Raw genomic sequence first — 20380 nt, forward strand, 5'->3', positions numbered from 1 at the left:
TCAGAGTATAGTTTGACTAACAAGACCACACAAAATCATTAAAAGAACTACTTTAGTCTTCTTATTATAGCTATTATTGTATATAATGCGCTGTTAGTTTTCTTAGATACAGAATCGCCATCTCTATTTCAAAGCTCTGGGCCCATATTTGTTACTAAATTTATTATCTTTCCAGATTGAACAGGTTAAAAATATAAATAGCTCAAGAAGAGTTTTGCCAATAAATGAATTACAAAAAAACTTGGTTTTCAGAAATTCTGACTTTGAAATACAGTTAATAGATTGTGGGTCTTTACTCTTTGCATGACTGTTTTAGATTAATTCAACCACGGGTTTTAGAGCCAATTGAAATAAATAAATTTATATTTGCTTGAAGCCATCGATATTTATACCTACAGCTGCAAAGTTTCTCTCACATTAGAACTTTGGAATGTAGAATCAAAAAACAAAAACTGAAAACTTCATACACGTAAATAGAAGAAGGATGAGAAGTTTTATAGTTTTGCAAAAATGACTAAAATTTGGATTGAGTATTCTTAATAAAATCTGATATCACAAGCCAACCAATTTAAAGGGATAAACTGATTGACTCTTCCATACTGAGAGTTTTGAAGGAACTGACTTTACCACTATATCTATTAATGAATGAGATAACAATGAATTTTGCAACAGATTTTTATCATCAAAAGAAAAAATTCATTTAAAAAAGTTTCATTAAAAATTTGAATGAACAATTTTCAAGAAAATCACTTGCTTTTCAGGTAGATAATCTTAAAAAAATCATATACAACAATTTTACCAAAATTTTGCTTTTTTTTTTTCATTTTTACTATGAGACAGGGCTTTCAATTGTTCATTGAAAAGAGCTTTTTTTCTTAAATATTTCAGACAGTTAAAAAAAAAACCTTAATAGTTAAAAAAATTCTACAACTCCCATCTCCCCACCAAGAAAACAACAAACAAACAAAAAACATGAGAAATTATATAAGGAAACTTTTTTCTTTATGTCATATACCTTCTTTGTCATCATGGTGGATAATTGCATCCTGTATCATGTCAGCAAGATTAAAATGGACTTTCTGATTCTTCCCATGCTTCAGTTTCTTCAGGAATCCTTCCTGCTTCTGAAAAGCCTTCTCTCTTTCATAGTAGGCTTTGATTTGTTCACAGCGCATGCGTTTCACCAGACGCTGCCTTTGGCCAAGGGGAAGGGTCTCCAGCAAGCACTGGTCAATTTCCATTTCATGGGATCGAAAAACATTACATAGCTGAAAGCAACCTGAAAGAAACACAGTGAGAAAGTCACTAGACCCATTATTACAATGAATATAGTAGCACTACAGAACACAATTTTGATTTTCTATTACCTATCACACAATTCAGAACCTCCTTCATTCCTCTTTGTGCTTGACATACAAATGCAAAGCCTTATTTATAGACTGAGAGAAAAGCAAAGAGAGTTAATATCTAACTCAAGATTGCATGGTAATAAAATAAATAACAGAATTAGAGATATGTAGTTTTGCTTAATATCTAACAATCCATGTTTTCCTTTTCTTTAAATCTATACCAAAATTCTTAAAAGTATTATCACTGCCTTAAGATCCTTCAGCTAATTGAATAATGCTGATTAAACTTTATGTGTTAAATTTTGGCAGAAAGCCATTCTAAGTCTTTCAGCACACCCTAATAACATTGGCTTTGAATATCCTGATAACTCTGTTAATCTAATGTAATAAAACATATTGTTTATTTAAAAGGCAGGTACATAATAAATTCTTATATAAAACAGTGATCATTTTCCACCAATTTATTGCTAAACACTTTTCCTAGTAATTGGTAACATTAATTTCAAGAGACCTAAGGGTAAAGATTGAGCAACGGAATGGAGATTTTTCTATTCACAATTCAAAATCATGGATAGAATTGTTGCTGTTGTAGTCTCTGTCTTATTGACATAGTGATTAACAAACTGAGTTCTCTGTCCTGAAACTTAAAATATACACTTTCTTTCAAGATGCTATTTCCTATTTCCTATAGTCATCACCCAAAACACCTGTAATGGAATTGTACTAACTCATATATTTACCACTTGGTTAAAATTTTACTATTGGCAGAATATTAATGTGAGAGCACTGAAAATTCCAGAATGTGGTTGACAAATACATGTTCAGAGAAGTGTTTATATGTTCTTTTAAGATATTTGTGATGTAAGTCTCAAGCAAGTAAATAACAATGCACGCACAATGATGTAGTTTGTCATATGCATATCTGGAAAGATCGTGCAGCAAGGGCACTGCTACTTCATCTTTTTCAAGGTGCCCTATCCATTTGAATGGACAGCAGGTTGTGACAACACTATTTCCATTTCTATTTCACTTGATGCTTTGCAAAGTGTTATTCTCACAACCACCAGGCACGACCAATCTATTTTGCAACTAAAGAAAACTAAGTTGAGAGAGTCTATACTCATCCAATACCAAAGAGATGATTTTATGGCAGTCATAAATGTTCCATAAAAGCTCAAGAAAAAAAAATACAAGAGACTTGATTATACTATATAGACACATATTTAATACATATAAGGAGAAGGAGAAGCAGCGTTGTGGAATTTTGTTTTGTTGTTTGACAATACTTTAGAATCATGTCTTTTTGTAAAAGTCTTCATAGTATTTGTAAGAGTGATGTTAGAAGTATCAAATAACCACACACAAAATGCTCCCTTTCCAATGACCTAAACAGTGGTTCTGAAATAATGACAGATTTGTCCAAAATTGTTTGTTTGATTAAAAACCACAATCACTGTCACACCCACAGTGAGAGCTCATTAATGCTGGACAGGAAATATCTTCTGCTTTGAAATCTGTTTACAAAACTGCACCAAGTTTGACTCATTGACTGATTCTCAAGATACTTTGACTTCCATGACTTTCCTGGTTAGTCAGTAGGTACCCAGGGAACCACTGAAAAAGTTAAAGAAGTAAAACCAATGACATCTCAGAGCATCTTATGCTAATTAGCATGCGGTTGAACGTTGAGGATAATCTAATGAACATAACAGTCCTCTGGTTTTTAACTCAACAAAGATGTTTAATAATGTTTAAGGACTGTGTGGTGACAACCCGATTCACTGAGCAACCCTCTCAGGCTGTCAGAAAGAAGCTCTGAGAGTTGTTTGTAAATTAATTTCTTTATAATCTGGAAAATCAGAAGCTAAGGTTGTTAGATTTCAAATCCATATATGTATGAAAGATTGATTTTTAATATACTTTCTTTTTCAATAACTCTCCCTGTTTTGAATTTAAATGGTCTAAACGTTTATTTTAGTTCATATTCTGAAAATATATTGTGCACTGCAACTTTTTTTGTCTAATTATGGGTGGATCAGCTATGTTTGTACATGTGCTGCTGTCAATATATAAAATAGTCGCTGACAATAACAATTATGGGAAACATAGTTTTGAGATAGTCTACTCAAAACTTATTGAACTTTGTCACTGGAACACTTAGAATAACAATCATTAATACCTCAGGTGATTATCTGGACAGCTCAGGCAGCAAGTGGTTAAGGCTGTAAGAGGAAGTACATGAGTCTGGGCTGGACGACACTGGTGTGCATTACTGGGATGCAGATCCCAGCAGACACTCATTTTCACCTGTTGCACCCGATTATCAAGGAAGGAACCTTTTTTTTCAAGAATTCACGAATGATTTATAAAATCAACTAGGTCTTAGGTCACAAAGCAAAGCAAATTTCAACAAATGCCAAAGAACTAAAATTACCCAGGCTTTTTCTTAATACAATTAATATCATTAACAAAAGTGGAACCACGCCTCCCAATATGTTCAGAAACGTAAAAAAGCTGTTTCTAAATAGAGCACAGGTTAAAGAAGACATAATAAAAATGATAAATTTTTAGAACCAACCACTGATGAAAGAAAGTCTACATCAAAATTTCACAAATGAAACTAAAACAGTTAACATAAATAAATGCATAGCTTTCATCGTATGTATTAGAAAAAACCATGGTCTTACAACTAATGAGCAAAGCATATGATTCATAGTTTAAAAAAATAAAGTCTAAGAGAAAAGATAAAGGATAGATAAAGATGAAAATTACCTCAACCCATTTTTAGAGATTAACGTAAACTTGATATTGAAACCAAATGAGGATTTCACAAAAAAGGGAGTTACAGATCAATCTCATTTATAACTAACTACACATGCAAACAGTCTACATGAAGATTAGTAAAATGAATCCAGGAAGTGTACAGTTTGTCGGTAGAATGAAAAGATGGCTTATTTTAGAATACCTGTGAATGTATGCCATTACTTTAAATTTCGTTTAAAATTTAATAAAGGAAAGCTTCTATCTTGCCTTAAAATGAAGGTTTTAGTCAGCATAAGAAAAAAAGAACAAGAAAAGAAATAAGGGTCATGAAATATGGGTAGGAGAGGGAAAAAATCAGTTAACACTGAAAACCGTGATCTATATAGAAAAACAACATACTTTATAACTCAGCTATTAGAACTCATAGTCCAGAATTTTGTTCAACACAAGTCAACATACACAATATACATAAGAAAGCCATATTTTCAAACTAAACAACAGATGCAGAGCATCGCTAATATAGAGAAAATATTTTAAAAAATCATTTCATACTTATTTGACAAAGACAGTATTATAACATTGGAAAAACAGTTAAATTCGAGATGTAGCTCTCCCACAGCCAATATTCTAGAAACCTTTTGAAATATATTACAGTTAAAAATAAACAAATACAAAATAATCTAGCATACAATGAAAATGATTGGGAGTAACAAAAACCAACTTTGTAAACAAGCCTTTCCTTTATTTTTGAAGGAAGGAGGTCTGTTTTGTCCCTTATGTCTTCAATATTTTCTATTTGTGGCACCGATGGAAGAATAGACACTTAGATCAGTGGAACAGAATAGAGAACCTAGAAACGGTTTCACACAAATTCAGCCAACTGGTTTGGGACAAACATGCAAAAGCAAGTCAATGAAGACAGGCTGTTCAACAAATGATGCTGGAGTAGTTGGACATCTGTAAGGGGCTAAAAATGAACCTTAACTTAAACCTCACACCTTATACAAAACGACTCCAAAATGAATCACAGACTTAATGTAAAGCATAAAACTGTAACACTTTAAGTACATGAAAATCTTTAGGCCTAGCATTCTTAGGCTTGACACCAAAACACAGTTTATAAAAAAAAAAAATTGATAAACAAGACTTTGTCAAAACTGAAAACTTTGCTGTGTAAAAGGCCTCAATAAGAGAATAAAACAAAAAGTTACAGTCTGAGGAAAAGTTCCTACAAACCTTATATCTGACAAAAGAATCACATTTGGAACATATGAAGAACTCAAAACTCAATAGTAAAAAAGCAAACAATCCAATTAGAAAATGTGCAAAAGGCATGAAGAGACATTTCAGTGACTTATATGGATGACAAATAAGAACATGGGAAAATGTTCAAGATCACTAGCCATTAGAGAAATGCAAATTAAAAGCACGATGTTGTATCACTATACACATGTTAGAAGAGCGAAAATAAAAAATAAAATTTGTGACAATATCAAATACTGGTGAGGATGTAGACAAATTGAAACTCACCCTTGCTAGTGGAAATGTAAAATAACACAGCCATTCAGGAAATTAGTTTGATAGTTTCGTTAACATTATATAATAATCTTTTAAGGTGAGATTATGTGGCCCATAAAGACCATTCAGGATGCTTTCTAACAACCTGAGGCCAAGGCAAGTTGCAAACATCAGATGAAAGCATAAGAAAGGTTCCCTCCACAGGTGGGCTTATCAGAGGGATCTATCTGGGAACGTTGTTTAGCAGATTGTCTAGTGCTGAATCAGCTGTCATCATATGGCATCAACAAGAAAACAAGACAAGAAAATTAGGGTATAATGCCTGTTTTGTTTGACAAATTTTAAATTGAATATTGGCGGATATGTTTTTTGTCCTTCATGAGTAGATCTCAAAAGCCTAGGAATGGAGTGGATTCTGGTCATAGATTCAACCCATTCTGGCCATAATTAGAGTCATTTATTGCCCTATTTTTTCAAAAGAAAAACTGTATCATAGAATGAAATAAAAATGTTACAATTTTCCCTGTGAAGGAAAAGAAAATATACTTTATCATTTATAAGCAAGAATGTATGTTTATCTGAACCTGTGAGGATGAATTGTATTTCAATTCTATCAGCTTTTATTTGCAATTTAAGAAATGGTTTCTATCAAAGACCTCAAATGTTCTATATATTAGGTAGATACTCTGATTTGGATCCTCTTTACCGGCTGGTGCATCCATCCCCAGATGCTCAAAGTATTGGCTTGAAAGGGCCCAAAGCTGTTCTCGCCTCTGGAGAATTTCCTGCCAGTCCCAATCTCTCAGAGAGTGAAAGATTCTACCACCACCACCACCACCACCACCACCACCCGCGTCCCATAAGTCCTAGTCATTGAGGTACAAGGGTACAAAACATAGCCCCTTGACTCAAGGAGAGACAACTCTATGGTGTGATTTACACCCCAGAGCAAAATCTACTTTGCTTCCCTCGCTCCCTCATTCCCTCATGTTTTCCCTGATGAACACTCCTGAACCCCCCTCTCAGACTCTGCTTCTAGAAAATGCAATCTATGCTAAATAAGACTATATAGTTTTACTTTTCTATTAATTTTCACGGTTTACAACAAAGAGAAGAATTTTTTTATAGACTTAAAATTTATACAGATCGAACATACCTAATGACACAGGCTTCAAAAACAAATAATAATAACACAAAAAATAATAAGACAAACATGCAAAAGAATGAAGTTAGACTCTCATCTTATACCATATACAAAAATTGACTGAAAATGGTTTAAAGACCTATACATAAGACCTAAAACTACAAAACTCATAAAAGAAAACATAAATGCTTCATGACACTGGACTTGGCAATGGTTTCTTTGATATGACACCAAAAGCACAGTCAACAGAAGCAAAAATAGACAAATTGAACTAATTTAAAAACTTTTGTACATCAAAGAATACAATCAACAGAGTAAAAAGGCAACCTACGGAATGGTAGAAAATATGTGTAAATCATATATCTGATAAGGGCTTAATATCCAGAATATAAAAAACTCTTACAACTCAACAGTAAAAATATTAAATAACCGAATTTAAAAATGGGCAAAGGTCTTGAATAGACATCTCTCTAAAGATGATATACAAATGTTCAACAAGTACATAAAAAGATGCTCAAAATCACTAATCATCAGCAAAATGCAAATCAAAACAACAAGAAGCCATCACCTCACACCCATTAAAATGGCTGTTACCAAAAATAATAATAATAAACTCAGAAAATAAGAAGTACTGGGGACCCTTTCACTCTGTCGGGATTGTAAAACGGTACAAACACTATGGAAACAGTATAAAGGATCATCAAAAATTAAAAACAGAACTTCCATAGGATCCAGCAATCTCACTTCTGAGTACTTATCCGAAAAAGCTGAAATCAGGATTTCAAAGAGATTTTTGCCAACCTATGTCCATTGCAACATAATTCATAGTGGCCAAGAAGTGGAGGTAACCTAAATGTCACCAGATGAATGACTGGATAAAGAAAATGTGATATATGTATACACATACACACACACACACACACACACACACACACACACACACACACACACACACACACACGTATGCAATGAAATATTATTAAGCCTTAAAAGGGAAGGCAATCCCATCACATGCTACAACATGGATGAGCATTGAGGACATGCTAAATGAAATAAATTAGTAACAAAAAGTTAAATGATATGTGATTTTACTTATATGAGGTGTCTAAATTAGCAAAATTCATAGAAACAATTTGGAATGGTAGTTACCAGTTGCTAGAGAGGAAGAAAGGGGGAGTTGTTGTTTAATAAATACAGGGTATCATATTTTGAAGATAAAAAATTGTGGAGATCTGTGTCACAACAATGTGAATATATTTAACACTACCGAACTCTACATTTAAAAATAATTCCTCTAGTAAATTTTATGTTACGTGTTTTGCCACAGTAAAAAAGTGGGGGGGAAAGAAAGACAAAAGGGTACATCTCAAGAATTTTAAAAGCATACATGCACAGATAGTTTAAGTATTTAATGAAAAATGTAGTTGCAAACATATTGCTTATGCCACGTTACAAATATGTTTGCTATGAACTCTTAGAGGCTAGAAGGTAGCCGTCCGCTAAGGAAATTAGCATGATTACATGCAGGTGTTACACACACACACACACACACACACACAAACACACACACACACAAACACTCCAAACAACTCTCCTAGCAGAAGTTTTATTCTCGGAATCAATTGTTATAACATGCTTCCAGAGTTATTTTTACTGCATATACAATGACAATGAAACAAAGGAAGAGTGAGGATTTTCCAAGACAAGAGTATAATCAATTTCAACATACTCCCCCAGAGCTTGAAAAAAAACACTTTCTTAAGCATTAAAGTCTTTAAAAATTGCTAGATTTTAACATCTTTGTAATCAAGCTGCAGGTCCATATCTCTCTTAACAGAGCAAAAAAATAGTACAACATGAAAGATAGGGAAATAAACTTAAATAATTTAAATTTTTCTCAAGAAAATCAACAATATCTCTCACCTCATTACTATACTGTCTTTAATTTTTTTAACTTATGTATCAAGTGACCATTTCTTGGGTTCGCATCTAATTATTACGGTATTTTTTTCTCATAAATATGAAAAAAATGTTTATTTTTTAAGTTAAAGTAGATATAAAATAAATATACATGACAAAAATTACTGTATACTTTAAAGTAGATTTATTCTTTACATGTCAAGCTATATTTTTTCTCATTTTGTATTTCCCTTTACAACATTTCTCTAATAAGTAATTTTATTATGATAAATAGCTTTTCAGTGGATATACATTTTTAATCATAATTCTTTACAGGATTTGTTTCAGAGTTAACAATAAAACTGAAGATTGTTACCATGAAGTGATGTTCCTGGTTCATTATCCAGTTGGACCCACGTGTCTAATCAAATCTATGGCTGAGGGAAGGCACCATGATATGGAAGCTCCGTCCTGTGTTATAGATGATTCTAAGATCATGTCCATGTGCTAATGCCCGGCACAATGATTTATCTTGATATGTTGAGCCCTGAATAACCAGGCTCCCTTTCAAAGACAACCCAGCTTCACTCAGAATCTGCAGAGCCTGAAGATGTGGAGTCCCAACTCTGGATAACAACTAGCTATTATCTTATCAGGTACATACTCAATAAGAACTTCCCTAGGGAGATTCAGCCCCCTTAAGATCAGAACTGCCTACTGACAGCCATTCTCAGATGCTTTGGATGGCACACCATATTGCTGAAATCAATATGTCTTCTCCTGATTGTTCTTGCCTTTCTACATACTACGCTCCCATTACTGAGTGTCTCCAAGATTTAGAATCACGACTGATACCCTGTCCCTTCCAAAAGAAGGAAATACTATGAAATTATAACAGTCTTAGACAAGATTGAATTTTGGGGTAGCTCAAAAGATAAGCTCTCTTTTGGTTCATACTTAATAAAATAATATAGATCCTCTACCCCAAGTATATATTTTGGGGTCCTCAAGCTTTAAATAATCTTCTGCTCTGAATTTACATCTACGCATTCCATCCTTAGACAATATCTTCAATTCTGGTTGGAAGACACTCAGCTCAGTCTATCCGCCAGACAATGTTTTTAACAGAGAAATTCCCTGGTGTTCAGATTGTCTGAGAATGGGATATCTGCCAGTTTAAACTCGCTGGTTCCCTCCTAAGGAAACAAAAGCCCCAATTGGTTCCATGATCCTACTAGTTGGCTGTGCGGCTTCCTGGCTGTTCTTAGCCTGAGTCCTGAAGCAACACTGTAAAATGAATATTTCTTATTTTAAGTACAAAAACCAATAAGCACACACTCTAACAGTTCCTCTTCTTTTCTTCAATTCGATAGTTTGAATGTGCCTATGCAATTCTTCTCATGTCTGTAAATAATTTTTTTTAATTTCATCTTTTTCTTGAGTCTTGAAATATTTTTACTTAAAATGCTACTTGGGTATAAAATATTTGATATTTGACATAATTTTGATATAAAATATCTTCAGTCCTGAAATGGGCTAAGACAAAACTGAATTTCACATTTAATACTTAATTTTGGCTTTGTAGAGTCTGGTTTTCTCTTCCTTTCTTTGTAAAGGAAAAATTTTAAGAAAAAAATCAGATGATAAAATTTCTATTAATCTCTTTAGGTTAATAAACTCTCTAGGTTAATTTTTCGAGGTCAGTTTTAAAACCTAATGTCAAAACAAACAGTACAATTCAGGGATAAACATCCCTATGTCCCACATAAAGACCATCCTTATCTCATCTTAATTACTGTCTTAAGCACCCTTGGCTTTAATCTCTCACCATTCCTCTCTCTGCTGGGCAGACTTTTCAAAAATAAAACTAGTCAAAATCTACAAACCCATCATCAATGAGCTCCGCTTTGCCCACTGCAGATTAACAATTAGTGTCCCAAACAAACAAAGTAGACTTTCTCACACCTTCCATCTTTATTCCTGTCTTCCTGCTACTCCATTATGCGGAATCTGAAACTATCCCTACTGTATCATGTAGGGATACAGTGGTCCATTCTTTCTTCTGGCTGCACCCTCCTTCTGGGAATCGCCTCTCCTCTGTCACTTCATGTGGTCCTAGTGGAGTTATTAAAAAGTTTTCCCAACCCAACTGTCCCCAGGATTAGAAACATGATTTAGGTTGAGTCCATCATAATGATCTATACATTGAGGATCAATGACTAGTCCTAGTGTGGGGATATGAACTTAGGAAAATTCAGGATCCTTTCATGTGATTTGAGAGATGGACACTTGGAGATTTTTTTTAAAAAAAGACCCTGTCTTACTGTTTTAAAATTCATCCACTAGGATGCAGATGTGTGCTATCAAAGCTCATTTCTTCTGATAGATAGAGAGATAGAGAGACACAGAGAGAGAGAGACTGAGTGAAAGAGAAAGAGAGAGAGAGAGAAAGAGAGAGAGAGAGAGAAATACCAGTTAAATCCCCAGATCCAGCAGTACCTGAAGTCAATTGAATTGAGACCCTCCAGGTATAAAGACTATTTTCCAGATATAAGCCAGTAAATTCCCTTTTGTACTTAAACCATTATGAGTTGATTTTCTGTCAAAAGCCAACAAGTGACTCATATATAACATACAAGTCTGTAATAATCTTTTCTTCTTGCTAAAGGATACATCCCTTTAGCACATCTACTTCTTTTCTCTTTTGTCATAAATGTATAACTTATTTCCAAAAGTAAAGGTGTAAACTTTTATATTATATGAACATTTATTATACATTATTTATTTTTAAATAATACATTTCCAAATTTCAAAAAGCTTCATGGGATGTGTTCCATATATGTTGTGTTTAACATGGACAAACATTCCTTCTAGTCAGCCAATTCTCAGTAAACAAAGTATTCATTGAATGTTTTCTGTACACATGGTTATGAACTGAGACATAAAATGGCAGAAGTTAAAATCCTGGGTCACAAAGATATATACCTCTGAGAAGTCATACACATAAGAAAAAGTTGAGGCACAATGAAAGCCAATATTCTGAGCTTCTCACACTGCATATGGTGATGCCACTGATAATTCTCAAAGAGTGTTAAAACTACACACCGGAAAGCACATTTCTGGAGAAAGTTCAACTTAACCCTCTTTACGCCATTATGGTCCAATGAACCCAATTCTTGTATTTTAGTTTTTCAATTTGAATGCGCCTAACAAATTGATGGGAAGGAGTTTTCCTATTGTAAAATTATGTACTCTTGATTAAATGAACATTTTAGTCAATAGTCTATCCTTCTTTTCTCTCCACAGACCATACATGCACATCATGAAAGAAAGAACCATTTATAGTTTCGCTCACACATGCATTCACAGAACACATTAAAGGGCCTGCCATGTTAAAGGATCATGCATTCATTCATTCATTCATTCATTCATACACTTATTCATTCATACAGCATTAAGAACTTGCTACATGCAAAGTTTAGTATTGACACATTTTGTGTTTACAATTTTAACCAGTTAGTGCTCTGCACTCCTATTGTTTATTAACTAGTATAAAGAGGATAGTCACCTAAATATATCTAGCTCCAAAGAAGAGCAGATAAAGTGCTAAGTTAACGGAAATGTAAGGGGAATTTAGTGCTTGAAGAAGGTTGAGTATGTACAATTTCATGGCATTTGACCTGAAATTTGATAGCAGGTAAAAATTTGAAGTTCAAAGATGAAAAAAAAGTTTCTCAATTTCAAATTGAGGAAAACAGAAGACAGGCAGCAATCACAGAAAAATTGGAAGCATTTCTAGAGTTCATTTTGACAGAAGTGAAGATATATAAAGGCAAAAAGTTGGAAATAAAACTAAAACAAGAATTGGAATCAGAACATGTCTGAGGGAGTAAAAATAGTTTTATCATTTTTAGCTCTGCCACAGGGAGCCACTGAAGATCTGTAAACAGCATTACAATGGAATCTATTGAAAATGAAATCCATCGAAAATCTGGTGATTCACAGAGTAGTTGGTACGGGAGACACAAAGGAAGGGCACACAGTCAAGATGCCTTCACACTTGTTCAGGCTTAAGGTTATGAAAGTCTGAACTAAAGTAATAAAATAGAAGGCCAGGGAGAATTAGAGGGATTATGAGAATAAAGAACTTTAAAGAGATGCTGATTGACTCCAGGTAGATGAAAAAGAATAGAGTCAAAAGTGGAAAGAACTTTGAAATTGCAGTAACTGGAGTAAAGAAGATGCCATTGGTTAAAAAGCAAAAAAAAAAAAAAAAAAAAAGCACATATCACTGATTTTGGGAAAGGTGCAAATAGATGTGTATATATCTGTTATTGATATCTATCAATTAATCAATTGATATGCAGCAGCATATGTGTTTATGATGTTAATCAACAGTACACCAAGTAGGAGCTATCCAGCAAGAAATGGAGATATTTTACAGATATCAGCTGTATAAAATTTCTTTAAACCAGCTGTATGTAGGTTTATGCAGACATACAACAATCTTCACCCTGATTACTATATATCTTAAAACTTTGTGAAAAATGAGGAAAAACTGTAATGTGTGTTTTTAAAAGGAGTATATCTTATTATTTTTAAGTAATATCTAATCACAAAACATTTAACAAGGCAATAGCCCACCACACCTTAATGCTTAGTTATTAATGCTATCACATAACTTTACTTAATCATTAATTAAAGGGCATGGCAACTTGCTTTAATGTATAGTAGATTCTATTTCCATAACTTTTAATATCACCCTACAATATTTTCTTGGCTAGTTTTGAACCATAAATGAACAAAACTATTTTTCTAAATATAAAATGAGGTTTCATGTCTTATCTGGGTGCCTCTGAAATCTTTGCACATGTGTTCAAAATTAATTGAATAACACAGAAAGACTAGAATACTAAACATTATAGTAAGCCTAGATGGTAAAACCCAAATAAACAGAAAATCGCATGCCACCAGAAAACAAAATAAAATAAACAAAAAAAAGGTCCTCTTATTTCTAATTTTCTGCTATGCTTCCATGAAAGCACCATTTTCTCCTCTTGTAGAGTTGGGATCACAAACTCAAGATTCACGAAAAATTTGGAGCTCTGGTAGGTAGGTCAGATACAGTCAGCTTGAGTTTTGGGAAGAGCTGTGGCATGGCTGGAAGTAAGTACTGACCTTGACCTAAAGAGGGTTTCCTGCCTCACTCTTGAAACCTCACCTTCCTGTGCCCTGAGAATGGGCTTGTCACTCTCCATTCAGTCTGATGTAGGAAACTTAAAGACACTGATTCTACTTTCTCCATGACTCCAGCTTCATGTAGTTGGCATAGGTCAAGATGGGGCAAGCAAAGACAGATGGAAGATAAAGGATGTGGTGGCTGTGCTGGGCTCTTCAGTCATTTTTGGCAATATCTATTCCTTTCAGATACTTCGAGCTTCTTGATCTATCATCCTTGTGATCCCATCGTGTAGGTCTGTCTTGTCTTTTGTAACTGTGTGTTTGCTCTGTAGAGTCACAGCTGGTAAGAAATGCTACTGGAGGTCTTTTCTTCAGAATTCTTGTAGGTAGATGAGACAGTGCTACATATTCTGGGGAAGTTAAAAGGAGGATTGATGGTGAGGGTGGTGTAAGGAGATCTGAGGTAGGTATAGACAAGATTGAGATGTCAAGAAACACACTGAGGTCTTTTTACAAGGAAACAATGTACATACTAAACCTTACATGGTTTAGAGCTCATTTTCAACACAGAAAATTACTGTAGGTACTCAGGAAATAAAAACTGTTAAAACATGGCTTTGTTAAAAAATATTAATGACAGTCATTTACGTGATTACTATTGATGACCCATTTCCATTTATCAAATATTATTGCATCATCAACATGTGTCCGATACTATTAATGTAATTTTAGTTTTAACACCAAGTCAGGTTTGTTGTATGATCAGTCCCTCTCTGCCCAAGGATCTCCACACCCAGCCTAGATCTAGCACAAGTAAGTCCTCACCACGAGCGAGGGATATGAAAAATAGAACGATGGTCCCCACCTCTGTTCATGACCTCACTCCTGATGTTTCTGCCATTATCTAGGGGAACATAAGTAAGACACACAACTATTTGAAACTATACCCCAAACAGTTAGAAACCTGGTTAAATTTTCAGAAAACTGGTTTAAAAATGCCATTAATATTACTCTATAGTCTTGAACTAAAATTGCTATTCCTAATTTCAGTAAAAATTATTAACCAAACATCCTAATAGTATTTTTACAGGACTATACTCCAGACTGGATTTTTAAACAAGCACATTGCAGCATATCTAACATCGCCACATGTATGGCTAACATGCAAATTTCTTTCTCAGACATGATAAACACTACTGAAAACCAATTATTAAGATGTACTTTAAATTTTCATTCATGTTTGAATCAACAAATAAAGATAAAATTAAAGCAAGGTAAAAAAAGAGAAAATAAAGATGTTAAATGTGATATACTTTATAGACTGTTGTCTATAAATGGGAGCTTGAGTTTCATTAAGAATTCCTTTTTTGTAAAGCCATTTGAATTGTAAACAGATGATGGGCCTTCCATTAAAATCACTATCTCTACTAATTATTTAAAGAGAAAAGCCTTCTCTTTGTGCTAATATACTAAAATAGTAACAAATTTTACTTATTCAGTACATAGTTTACAATCAGATAGATGATAGATAGACAGATGATAGATAGATAGATAGATAGATAGATAGATAGATAGATAGATAGATAGATAGATAGAGATAGATAGAGATAGATAGAGATAGACAGACAGATAGACATAGATGATGAATAGATAATTAGATGGATGGATGAATGGATGGATGGATGGATGGATGGATGGATGGATGGATGGATGGACAGAAGGATATAATAATTGCTCCAATCATGTGAGCCGAGATATCTGGAAAAGAGTGAGTAGAGAAAGCACAGGAACCCTGGAGATGAGAAATAAGATAAAGTCAAATGCATGCACTATGGGAGCATCCCTGAGATATCACTGCTGCACCAGAGATATGGAAGCCAGAAGCCTGTTCTGTTAGCAGAATCGGCTTGAGAACTGCTCTCGAGCTAGAGCTGAAGACACAAAAATCAAGGCTGGACCCTCGTTAGTGGGCATGGAATATACAGGACACAGAGAAAGTGGAGAGTCCAGCAATAATCCTATGTAGTAAAATTGTCTAACAGATTTTTAAAATTAAGACTATTTATTATTTCCTTATCCTGTGGCTTAATAACTAGAGCACAGTATACCATATTTCTACGACTTCTGCTTGTTAGTCGAATTCTCTGTGACAGGTCGGAAAGTTCAGTGTTTCAAAATGCAAAAATAAAGAAGATAAAAATGCCTATGAATATTTATAGATGCTTTACTGGAAACAACCAAAATGCCCACAAACTAGTGAATGGATAAACACACTGTGGTACATCCAGACAGCAGGATACTACTCAACAATAAAAGGGAACAAACCTGATTCATGCCTCAAACATGGATGAATCTCAGATGGATTACACTAAAAGAAAGAAGCTAGCCTTTTTAAATCACTAAGCACACACTTGCTATATGCCTAGCATTTGCACTCCAGGTATTTATCTCAAATGAATGAAAACAAATGTCCACACAAAAATCAACAAGGAATTGTTCATAGCAGATTTAATTATAATAGACAAAAAGTGGAAACAACAAAATGTCTCTCAATAGGTGAATAAACAAAATGTCTCCCAACAGGTAAATAAACCATGGTAAATCCACACCATGGAATACTACTCAGTAATAAAGAGGAAGAAACTACTGATAGACACAACAACTTGGACGGATCTCAAGAGCATTATGTTGAGTAAAAGAAGCCAATCTCAAAAGACCACATTCGGAATGATTTCATTTATATCACATTCTGGGAAAAGAAGAACTAGAGGGACAGAAAACATATCTGTGGTTGCCTGGGGCTGGTAGTTAGAGAGGAAGTTGATCGCTAACAGGCACAAGGAAACTTTTCAGAGTGAGGAAAATGTTCTAAATCTTGATTGTGGGGCAGTTACATAACATATGCATTTGTCAAAATGTATCAAACTATACACCCTAAAAAAAAGTTATGTATGTAAATTATACCTCAATAAATTTGACTTAACAAAACAAACAAAACAATAGTTAAGTTTAGAACCAAACTTTCAAACAGCTGTAAGACAAAGTGTTAAAATAGATGTTTCAAAATACTGAGGTGTATTCAGATATATGCTGCTACAATCAATATTTTTAATAAGGGTAAAATACTTTTTGGTATGATATGTAGAAAAAAAAAAAATAAATCACTTCAAAAGGATAAAAAAAGAGTCATGCGAACAACTGCCAGCCTTCATTTGTTGGAAATCAGAGGAGGCGGAAACAAAAAGGGAATACCCAGTGCTGCCAGGCGTCTGGTTAGAGCAAGAAAGAGCATAATAACTCAATTTTTCAGTCTGCATCACATGTCACAGATTTCTAAGTTTTCATATAATGTCACTGGACTGTAGACTTCAGGGATCAGGCAACAAATATGCCATTTTCACACCTATATTATCAGTACCAAGGACAGCATCTGTAACTGCTCAGTCCAGCAGTGACTTCGTCAGTTTTCACTACAGAAATGGATGAATCTGTGATGGATAATAGGAGGAAGAGAAAGGGAATTATTCATGGACTAACTTTCACAGACACCAATGAAGTGAATAGGGATAACATCATCGACTGCATTTTTCAACTGAGGAAATAATGTACTAAGCCCTAGAAAAGTTAGGTGATATAACAAAGATGAAAAACAAAACAAAATGAAAAACTAGAAAGTAGCTGAGACACCGGATTGACTCGAGTGGTCTCATATATAACAGCTGAGACTCCTCAAATGATTGTGTAAGATGTTCATTGCCTCCATCACCAACACTAGCTACATTTATAATCACAGTTCATACCAGCAGAGAATGCCACGCCATGCTTTGCTGGGGATATCTGAAATGGATTTTGCTAATATATCACAGGTGATGTTCTTTATGGATCACTGGTGAGATGAAAGGAAAATATTAAGACTTGTCTAGGATCTCAGAATAGAAAAGGTGAAGCAACGTGTGGCTCTACACTGATCTATTCATGAGTGCCCTGTGGAAAGGGTGTAAATTCAGTCCCCCAGAGCCAACATAATGGGTAAAATTGTTCAGAGTAAAGAATAATGAACTAGAAATTTAGGAAACAATTCAACATTTGAATGGTTTTCTCTTCTCAATGATACTTCACAGAATTGACTTTTACGTACTTAAAATATGAGGCACCAAGAGGCATATCCTTCATCAATCTCCTATTTATTGTCAGCGCACTTGGATGACTGACTTCCTTTTTCTACTAAGAGCCTGAATGAAGAACAGTCAATTGATTTTCACAAAACCATTCATTAATTTGTATCTGTCTCTCTCATCACTCTTCATTTCTAGATAATAAATAATTCAAGCCTCTCATCTTTCCATATTCAGAAGACCGTGAAGCTCTGCCTTTTAGTTATCCTTCCCATAACCACTTCCTATGAGCCAAAGACTTAAAAGCTGAACTAAGAAAAAACTTGGAGCAGTACTTGGAATGCACAATTGATTCATGCAGTGTTATACTTTGCCTTTTTATATTCTATCTTCTTGCTTTAAAGTATAGAGCAGCTTTCAATTAGCTTTTTTAACCACAACTACCTGTAGAGATGATGTATTTATGGAACTGTCCATAATGACCTCTGAATAGTTTTCTGAAGATATAATTAAATTTAAAATCCCAGTTTACTAATCATTTAAATGGACTCCACAGTTGTATGATGCTTTTTCCTTAGAAAGAAAACATAACTCAACTATGCTTTGAAACAGAAGTTTTCAAAACATGGCACAAAAGAGTCATTCTAATATTAACAATCATTCTTAAAATATGATATCATAGGTACTATTCTAACATGAATTTATTTATGACATTTGGTAAAAACCAAAGTTTCTTTTATGTCAAAACTACTCTAAAAGTGCATTGTCATCATCAGTATCATTGTTGTCATTTTATTTTCTCAAACATCTGAAAATGTCAGAAATGGAAAAAAACAGTCTCAACACATAGTCTTGAGTGATGGCGAGTGTGAAGGGATAAATGAGTCTGAGTTTTCAAAGATGAAGAAGTACATACAGTGAATTAAAAACTATGCAAGTTTTTTATTGAAAAAAAAATACTTCTTTCACAGCCACATCTCTGTCGACCAACTTATCTTTATCTCCTTTTCCTTTTAGAAGCCAAGCTTGTAAGAACTCTAGTCATGATTCCCCTCCAATGATGGCTCAAGTCACTGCAGTTTGAATTTCACTCCCACCTCTCCGTTGACACTGCTTGGTGTCCACATCACAGGATGACAGACTGTTTAGCAGACCCTGCCTCTTGACACTGTAATGCTTGCATTCTTGACTAAAGACCTCTTAAGACCTTTGTGAACTCCACTTCTTCCATCTGTTTTTCAGAAGTTTCTGATCAGAGAAATCTTTTATTTATTTATTTATTTTGGCTGGCTATTTTCTCCTGTACCATGGCTTAAATAAAACCAATATGCTAATGACTCCATGTCTATCTTAAATAGACATCTCTCACTTGAGTCTCAGTCTTGTATATACAACTACATGCTGGGCAACTCTCCTTGGACATCATAGAACTCATTATGTCCAAGCCTGTCCTTCTTCCTCTGGTTCACATCTGAAGATTAATGGTAATGTCATACACATAGTTGCTCAAGCAAAAATCTAAGTTTTAGTCTTGAACAACCCTTTTCTTTTATCCTCTATAATTCCTAAATTGGTCTTAAAGCCTAAGGTTTCTGGTACTCAAGCCTCCTTCATATTTGTCCACTTTTATATACTCTCAAGTCACTCACCAATAGGAACTCTCCTCCATTCAGGTGTGGATTGTCACAAGAGCCACCCAGCTGGCCTCATGCACCCCTCTGCTGATCTCCTCCACTTGTTCTCTGTATTTATTTTATTTATCCACATCTTTGTTATCCACTTATGGTTAACAGATTTTAATGGATTCCAATTGCTTTCAGAAAAAGTCTAAATATGGTGATATGGCATATGGGTCCTTCAAGCTGGACATTCAAGTTTAGGAAAAACTTAGATTAGGTTTGGACATTCCAAGTTTGAAGTGCTGATAGGATATAGTGGTCTGCTTGGAGTTGACAATGAGCACCTAGAGATCTTGACAAAAGCGTGACTAGAGGTATTTTTTTCTGGAATCTATTTGCAAAGATATTGAGGTGAAGTCATCAATCTCAATAGGATATATACAAAGAAAAGATTAAGCAAAGCACAAAATGTTTCACTAATCAGACAATAAATTCCAATAATTCTATTTTATAAATGTCTCTCAAATCAGACCATGCCTCATCATCCCTATTGCCAGCATCGTGATTTAAGCTGTCACCTGTCCTATTGTCTTGACTGCTTCCTTTTTAATCTCTCCTTCCATGCATCCTCTACATTGCTACCAGAATGACAGTTCTAAAACATCAATCTGACCATTTCCTTCATTCTTTAAAATAACTCTGCATTCTCTCGGATGAAGAATAACGTAAAAACTCATCATACTTGTCCAAATATTGTACATTGTTCTCCTTTCTCCACCATGTGGAACTTTT

General features: G+C 34.3%; 1 protein-coding gene across 5 annotated transcripts in view; it reads right to left on the minus strand.

The window, feature by feature from the left end:
* The window catches only part of MYO16 (myosin XVI), a 516601-nt gene that overhangs the window by 382082 nt on the left and 114139 nt on the right, over positions 1-20380 (minus strand). For 4 of the 5 annotated variants that reach the window (XM_006909366.3, XM_015587388.2, XM_025045002.1 and 1 more), the window contains one exon: positions 1016-1279. In XM_006909366.3, coding sequence (XP_006909428.1) covers positions 1016-1241 — 226 coding nt within the window. In that variant the 5' untranslated portion in view covers positions 1242-1279. Of the gene's footprint in view, positions 1-1015; positions 1280-20380 lie in introns of those variants that run through there. The other variant, XM_025045004.1, reaches the window with a different exon arrangement.

This window comes from Pteropus alecto, unplaced genomic scaffold (genome assembly GCF_000325575.1).
Source record: "Pteropus alecto unplaced genomic scaffold, ASM32557v1 scaffold13, whole genome shotgun sequence".
In the NCBI taxonomy this organism is placed as follows: domain Eukaryota; kingdom Metazoa; phylum Chordata; class Mammalia; order Chiroptera; family Pteropodidae; genus Pteropus; species Pteropus alecto.